The sequence below is a fragment of the Diadema antillarum genome, unplaced genomic scaffold (assembly GCF_040938485.1).
Source record: "Diadema antillarum isolate AM-2024a unplaced genomic scaffold, OU_Dant_1.0 seq00000952_RagTag, whole genome shotgun sequence".
In the NCBI taxonomy this organism is placed as follows: Eukaryota; Metazoa; Echinodermata; class Echinoidea; order Diadematoida; family Diadematidae; genus Diadema; species Diadema antillarum.
In genome coordinates this window covers 124,692-133,056 of record NW_027271800.1, presented here as the reverse complement: position 1 = coordinate 133,056, position 8,365 = coordinate 124,692, and the positions used below count along the sequence as shown (strand labels likewise).

General features: G+C 38.4%; 1 protein-coding gene across 1 annotated transcript; it reads left to right on the top strand.

Moving 5' to 3' along the window:
- Positions 1 to 2,970: 2,970 nt before the first annotated feature.
- LOC139741767 (uncharacterized) lies at positions 2,971 to 6,013 on the top strand. Its single transcript, XM_071652350.1, has 2 exons — positions 2,971 to 3,079; positions 4,800 to 6,013. The coding sequence occupies exon 2, from the start codon at positions 4,861 to 4,863 to the stop codon at positions 5,932 to 5,934; it is 1,074 nt and encodes a 357-aa protein (XP_071508451.1). The 5' UTR covers positions 2,971 to 3,079; positions 4,800 to 4,860; the 3' UTR covers positions 5,935 to 6,013.
- The last annotated feature ends 2,352 nt before the right edge of the window (positions 6,014 to 8,365 follow it).

Sequence of the window (8,365 nt, the reverse complement as noted above, 5' to 3'; positions counted from 1 at the left end):
TCGGGTCGAACATAACTCTCAGCTGTGACAAAGGTTACGCCGTCAACGGGAGTTCGACACTGCAATGTGTGAGACTACCAGGATGGTCGACTTACTTCCCGGTTTGGGACGCTTCGGTCCCTTCTTGCCGTGCAGTCGAAAGTAAAACAAACGGCATATCCTGAAATCAATTTGACAATATTTTTAGTGATTATAATCTTTAAAATCTCTGCTTTGTGCAATAGTGTAAGAGAAATAAAAATACAATATTTTACATTATACCCAAAAGGGAGGAACTGCAAATGATAATCTAACTTATAATTTTTTTTTTTGCGGATTTTTTTTTTTTGGTAAGCATTTATACTTTCCGAGAGTTATCGTCATCTGAGTGCGGATGATAAAAATGTATACCATTTTGAGCCTTCACCTAAAACACAACACGTAGAGCACACCAGTATGGGAATTAATATTGCCATATTTGATAGACATGATTGGAGAAAAATTGAAATTACTCGTAGTCATTCAAATGCATTGGGGCCCCCATCCATTTCAAGCTTAATCGCTTACGATGGCGGTCTCCTGCATTCAATTAACTCTGTTATTTACTGAAAAAATACTGTATATTTTATTTCATGTTTCTGTGTATGTATACTGCTCAATGCCATCACTTATGTGTATCTTTGTGTACTGTTATCGATTTATTTCACTGCACTTGCTATTCTTTGTCTTTGTGCTTTTGAAATTTGTGCAGTTAAATTTGTATCTCATTGAATGCGGAAATAAATGAAATCAAATCAATCAAATCGACAGGAGACAATGCTTAACAACAAAATTTCCCATTTCTCGAAATTATACACAATCGTGTTGTATCCTGTGAAGTAATTCATTGGGAAACATCAATCTATTTTTATAATCGGTATATCGTCTTCATGAGCATGATACGTGCTCTGAAATGCTCACTGCATGTTTGCCTTCTCTTAATTTGAAAATATGCCAAAGAGATGGGCAATTTTACCACCTGATCACGCAAGATTACGACACCACAGGCACCACTGATTTGAACTCCATGAAGTTACTGAATTTCATCTTTTTTTTTTTACTGCGCTTTCACACATCTTTCCATAAGTTTGTCATTTTTTTGTGTGGATGGGAATGTTTTTTTTCACAGACGCAGATTGGCAAGATGGCAATTTCACCACAATGCCTACACAAAGTATAGAAAGCACTTCTCAGGGTATGTACTGCATTGACAAGTACGGTGTAACACATGAGCAAAACTTTGTGTGCAATGATAAAATGATCGCAATGTTAACAGTAATTGATATTTGGAATTGTCCTCGAGTGTAAGATCGAAGGCCCCTGAACGATTGGAATAAACATCACCACCAACAAAAAAGATGGTAATTTACTAATATGAAGTTCGCAGGCATCGAGAGTAAATGACGTCTAGCTGCTTAAATTTCTGTTATCTACAAAGCCTATCACTTCATTTTTTTTTGGGGTAACTATTAAAATTAATTTGGGACATACAATTACAAGACAATGACATGAATTCAATACAGTGCAGGGACCATGTGACTTTGTGTGTGTGTGTGTGTGTGTGTGTGTGTGTGTGTGTGAGAGAGAGAGAGAGAGAGAGAGAGAGAGTGTGTGTGTGTGTGTGTGTGTGTGTGTGTGTGTTTGATAGGGCGATGACTGCGCCAAAGAGGGTCGAGGGTCAATTTTCTGTGTAGTGTATATTTCCCTTTGAGGGGAAGAATCTCATGACAGAATTTTGGATTTTTTTTCTTTTGACTTTTTGCTATCAGGATTTCTGAGTCCTCTGGAGAGCCAGATTTTTTTTTTTTTTTTTTGGGGGGGGGGGGTTGGGGGTGAGTTTCGGCGGCCTGTGCGTGTCAACATCTCCATTATGAGCATTCATGGTCTACAAATTTTCGTACGTTTATCACCACGTACAAAAGTCTGATATCTTACAGATAGATAAATCTATTATGAACGTATTTTCCGTCTTGAGAATATGTGTTTAAGACCCTTTTATCTTTGCCATGTATACCATCAATATAAACGGTAGGTTTATCTCAATGCACAGGGCAGACGCAGACTACCCAAGACATTACGCCATTGCGAGCGACAACTGAAACGTCTCAGTCAGGTGAGTTTAGTAATTGATTCGACCCGTATTTACTTCTAGTGTTTCCACTTTTACCTCTTAACGTATTAATAGCATACGCATAATTACATCAGGACTACTTCGCTTTTATTGAATAAAATACATCAATTGTTTCACCAGTTTGTTTAGATGGAAACACACTAGATTTGGTTCTTCATCGTTTGTTCATAGTGAATTCATCGTGAATCAATGACCTGGATTCAAATTTTGAAGTTGTTACTGTCTCAGACAGAAGAAGTGTTTAATTCTTATGATACAAGAAAAACAAAAATGTCTATGAAGAAATGCTGCAAAGCGCCGTTCTTCAACAGGAACTATTCATCGATTATCAGATTTTCGTGGTGATGTGACTATATCGTAACGCAAATATTCGCTGATCTAATGAAAAGGCATTTTCCTGAAAAAAAAAGAAGCTTAATGAGGGAAAATAGGTTACAAGTGCAATGAAATTACATCTTTGTCATTGTGCAAAAGGGCCAAGTGATACTGTGAAGTATAAAGTAAGCAATATCAATGACCATAATTATTTTGTTCCCCCGTTATTCTTTTATAATTTTGGAAATTCTAAACCCACTGCCTATAGATCAGATTTTGATGTAATACACTTAAATTACTACTTTACTATCCAAACTATTTTCATAGTATGTATGTTTACATAATCTATAATTCATTTCAATATAGATGTTTTTATTAAACATTTTAATTACATCTTTTTTTTTAGTAATTGTATCGAAATAAAATGTGACATTAGGAATATACAGTTCATACATTAATATCGTGTATCCATATCTTAAATAAGTTAATGCTTTATCTTCCAGATAATGAGAGTGACGGGAAGGATATTATTACGTACATCCTGGGAACCCTTCTCGTTCTTTTTGCTGTAGTTGGCATACTGTCCATCGCTTGGTGTAGGCATCAACAGAAAAGGTGAATTTTTGTCAAAACTAGTTTGTAAATCTAGGGTGTGGAATCATTGTATGAAACACAGGACACAAGTAGAGCATATTCAGAAGTGAGTGTACATTGAATATGTTAAAGTAATTTAGCTGATTTGCATTCCTCTTACATAATTGGTGGGTGGACTTGTTATCACGAAAACCCGAGTTTCTGGTCGCCAGACATTTTATCATGTTATCATTCCATCTGTCGCCCAAAACTGTCATTAATACAGTATTTTTTCAACATATTTCACGAAAACCACCACCAAATCAATGGCAAAGAGACGCTTATGTATACACAGTCAAAAAACTAAAGACAAAATACGGACAACACAGAAAAACAAGTAAAGACAAAATTATGTGGAGTTGAATGTTGGAGGCTGTCAAGCGAGTGTGAGTGGTTAGACTACCAATTTGTAAATGCATGCTTATTATACGAGATGAGTATGTCTTCCAGTCCAAGTATTGAGTCAGCCTCGTGGTATTGTTTTAAAGACAATCAAAGACATTCATCTTGATTTGATTTGCTGATCTCGGAAAAAATATGATATTTATAATTTTTCGTAATGAAAAATGGTATCTTTTAAAGACCCCGTATCGTGGGGATACATGGATTGGGAAGGCGGGCCCGGTTCGGGTATATTCGAAAATTTCCGTAACAAATTGTGCACAGTTTTATCACTGATCACTGATGTGCAAGTACATACTCAACCTAAAAAATGAAATTAAAAAAAGAAAGGGGGGGGGGGGAGAAAAATTTTTGACTGGAATTGTCCCGTACAATTGGCTGACGAGCACTATCCGTTGCTTCGAATATGCCTCGGTGGGCAGCGAATTAAGACCGATTCAATCGGACACCCACATTTTTCCGTGCTATCGAGTCTTCAATTATTAAAAATTCTCACCAGTCGTCTGACTTGTGTGCGGGGAGAAAGCCGAGAATGATATAACAATAGGAAATCAAGCTTACTAGACTTTCAAATTGAAATTAACCTAATCAAAAGTAAAGTTGCACTGGTGAACACAAAGAAAGGGCAAAATAAATATATATGTATTTTTTTTTTTTGTCAGCCCTAGGATTTCCGACTTTATTACGCTAAACTACATGGTCACGCGTCAAGCGCTGTCGATACCACGACACTATACAATGTGAATGCGCGCCATGATACCATGATGCTTTTGCAGTTTTTCAAACACTTTGTTTCGGTCTGATGTAGGCTTTCTCAGATTTACCGATTAAAAACACTAGAAACCCTTCAAATACTTTTTACCTCTAATAATTGAAACACGCTGATATTGCATTTGCAGTTCATATTGGCCACAAATATAATGTGCTTTAATGATGAGCAAACTTTCAGTTTACTTTAATAACCACTTAATTGTGGTTTTCATTGAAATTTATATCTTTTTCTTTGTTTAATTCATTGCAGACAGCTGGGGGAAATTATGCATTTTCCTAGACAATAAACTTTCCAGCCTGTCTTATGAGTACACACTTTTGCAAAGTGTGTATACTGTCTTTCCATTATTTAAATGGGTTTGGCAAGTCTATTTGCACTGAAGTATATACTTCATTTTAAATCTTAGATTCTGCTCTTCCACAGTCTACTCTTAACTAAATATCCATGTATGGCGACTTTTTGGTGGTTTTGCGATGCACGGTCACATAATGCTTAAAATTATGAATTCAATTTCCCATTGAATTACAGACGATGGAGATCCAACACTTCGCATCAGTCGAATGTTCACCCAAATGGCGGACAGCTTCAGATGAATCCCATCGACACTTCCGTACAAGAACCAATCACGACGAATCATGCCGTTTTGTCGGATGCTGCCAATCCTAATGCTACAACAGCTGGTCGCTTTTTGCCCCACATTCTGGGCAACACCGTCGGAGATAGAGGGGGCCATCTAGCGCACACTAGTCACATCTACCAGGATGCTGAAGAGATAGACGAGGGGCTTTCTACCTTTATCAACATAAATCGTGGCTTCCCTTGTACAGTTCATGGAGAAAGTAACATAGAAACCCGCGTCGGCACTTCTTTGACCTCAATGAATATTCCTTCTGATAATGAATATTGTGGCCTGCAGGAGACATCGCTGGACCAACCAGCGTGTGCTTATGGAGATGATAATGACTACCAGGCTGTAGACCTTTGTAAATTGGACGGGAGGATGAATGGTGCCATTAGATCCACTGGTAAAGCGTGCTTGTTTGATGACAGTTATTACAATTCACTGACGTTATTTCACGATTCATCCGAAATGCCTACAGAAAGCGAATACGATCGCCTCAATCATGCTTTCCCTGACGACAGAACAGGAAGTCGCAACCCTGGTCTGTCACCTATTGGTCAAACTTCACAGCATAAGATCTACCCTGACAGAAAATATAGCAAGCCCTGTTCCAGCAAGGATGCCATAAAAGCCATGCCTTCTGAAGACGTCTTCTACTATCAACTGAATCCGGAGCAACAGAGTGACATTGATACCAACAAGCAACCACGATGTCCTGAAGCTTTCGACTCTGGAGATTATAGTCTGTTGAATCCTGGAAAAGACTTCGCCAATGATCTTCGTCCTAAGATGATAGAAGGGGACAGCTTCAATGGTTGTCACGACACTGAGATTCAGAACCCGGAGAGTTTTACGTCAAGATCCCAAACCCGAGAGGACATGTACGCGACGGTGAACAAAACAGTAGGTAACATTTCAATCGTACAACCGCCGCCGTGTGAGGAGCTGTATGCACAGGTGGATAAAACACGAGGAGCTTCTAGGGTTGAGTCAGAGCCAACGATGCAGGAAGAAATCTATATGAACTACACTAATATGTAGGTGGCTATTTGAAAGAGGACACTATGAGTTCTCACAGAATGTATATACCGAAACAGCACATATCATCAAGTTCTTAGGAAGTATAATATACTTGTGACCGTTATTTTGAAATCTTTCACTTTATTGCTAAAATCAATATGCAAATTAAGTATATGAACGACATGTTATAGTAAAGTAATAGACAAAATTGCAAAAGAAACAAAATGATTCAGATAGCGATTAATTTTTTTTTTGATGTATCATTATAGTGTTGCTGGATACCTTAAAGTTTGATGATGTAATATAGTGTATAAATTCAACCAAGTAGCTTATTATTAACATTTTTCCTTTTTCCTCTAAGATTTCATGCCTTCAAGGATTAAGCCATGGTAATAACTGTGCTTACATCCGTGTACATGTACAAAGATTACGGCGTATTATCAGCTCAACTGACAACCCCCCCCCCAAAAAAAAAAATAAACAAACAAACAAAACCAAACAAACAAACAAACACACAAACAAACAAACTGAAGAGCTGTACATGACAGGTCTGTAATAATTTTAAATGAAACGCAGTTTGGAGACTATATTGTCACTATAGTAATCTGTTACAAGGTGATGGGTGACACGAGCAAGACAGAAATTGAAGTTGATGTAGTCACCATATACAAGGAAAAATGCATGCATCCGTGTGTAATAAACTTACAAGTTCTCATACTTGATAACCAAATTGTCGCAGTGAGATCAGAATGAATCCATTACTAAAGCATGTATTTCATGATTACATAGATAACATATGAACTTGACAGAATATCAAACTCATGTTAAATTGATACATATATGTGATGCTAAAACCGTAACAATTATAACGTGTGACCAAAAGAATAGGGTATGATTTTAAAGAATTCCATTCACTCACGGTATTGTCTTCATCACTGGACTGGAGTGAAATGTTATCTCGTGGTATCGTAACGATGGACACGCTTGTATGTATGATGGTTGTTTTTCTATATTGATATGTGTAATGTTTTTAACTGATATATGTTCCGTAATAAAAGAATTAATAAGCTTCTGGAGTGCTTTTCAATGATGAAAAGTTTGTGCCCATCATTACCATAATCCTATGTACAGAACGGCAAAGAAATCGTCAATTACATACAGTCCGACCTCTCCTATCCGGCCTCCCTTTATCCGGATGCGATCTCGGCGTGATTTTTTTTTTAATCTAATAATTACGGGGAAAAGGGGAATTTCAAACTCAAACAAAATTCCTAGACGAACCCACATGAATTAAATATTATTCTCAATATAATGAAGATACATTTACATCTAATTTTCTTCTAACATGCATTCGGACATTTACTACCCCCCCCCCCAAATCACCGTAGGAACATGGACAGAAAAATTTATCATTAAATCAAGGCACGGTACAGGCGATCGTTCGTCGGCAGCTGCGCGTATTAAACATTGAGTATCAAATCCCTTATCCGCATTAGCTCAGGTCCCTACATGTCCGGATAGAGAGGTCGGACTGTATATGCACAGTTCAAACAGAAATGACATGAACGTTTTCCTATATTTTAGCATAAAAATCACAAAATCAACACAAAGTTGTCACTTCCAACTTTACGTGAGGACTCAAAATAGGTGATCGACATAATTCAACCTATATAGTCAGTCTTGGTGTCAGCACGCAGACACCGATGGAGACGTGGATCGCTAACTCTCTCCGATAGTGGCCACCGCCCCATTTCTTCTTACCCAAATCCCTGACGAAGCTGTACCGCTTAACCCTATGTTTTTCTCATTTTGATAGTCTATCAAAAACTGTTGACTCTCGTTGAAACGAAGTTTCCAAGGAAAGCTGAAAATTCCCAAATTTGAACAGTTTCATCGTTCTCAAGGTGCTGTATTGCAAAAATGGCGAGCCGCACTACGCGACAAACCAGCAAGGATAGAGTGCCCACTACCCAACATGCCCGGGGAGAGGTGAGCCAGCGACCCCAAGACAGCGGTAATGCCGAACCTACCGAGCCAACGCTAGCAGATATTCAGCGAAGCATAACTAGCTCATCATCAACTGTGTGTGCTAAGCTTGATGCACTCTCACAGGAGATTGGCACTATCAATAAAAAACTTTCTGAACTGGAAGACTCTACATCGATGAACTCCGCCAGGCTCGACGAACTTGAGAAAAAAAGGCTTCCAGAGGTAGAGAAAAAAAACGGCGGAAGAAATCTCTAGGCTTCAGGACAGTTTGACATTGATGGAAATCTATTGTCGTCGCATGAACCTACTGTTCTACGGAATAAAGGAAACCCCCGACGAAAACGTGGAGAATCTGCTTAGAGATACCTTTGTCTACCTAGGGTTGAGCCACGACGAAGCCGCCACCATCGCCCTGGTCAATGCGCATCGACTTCCCCGACGCAATGCACCCACCCAACCCAAC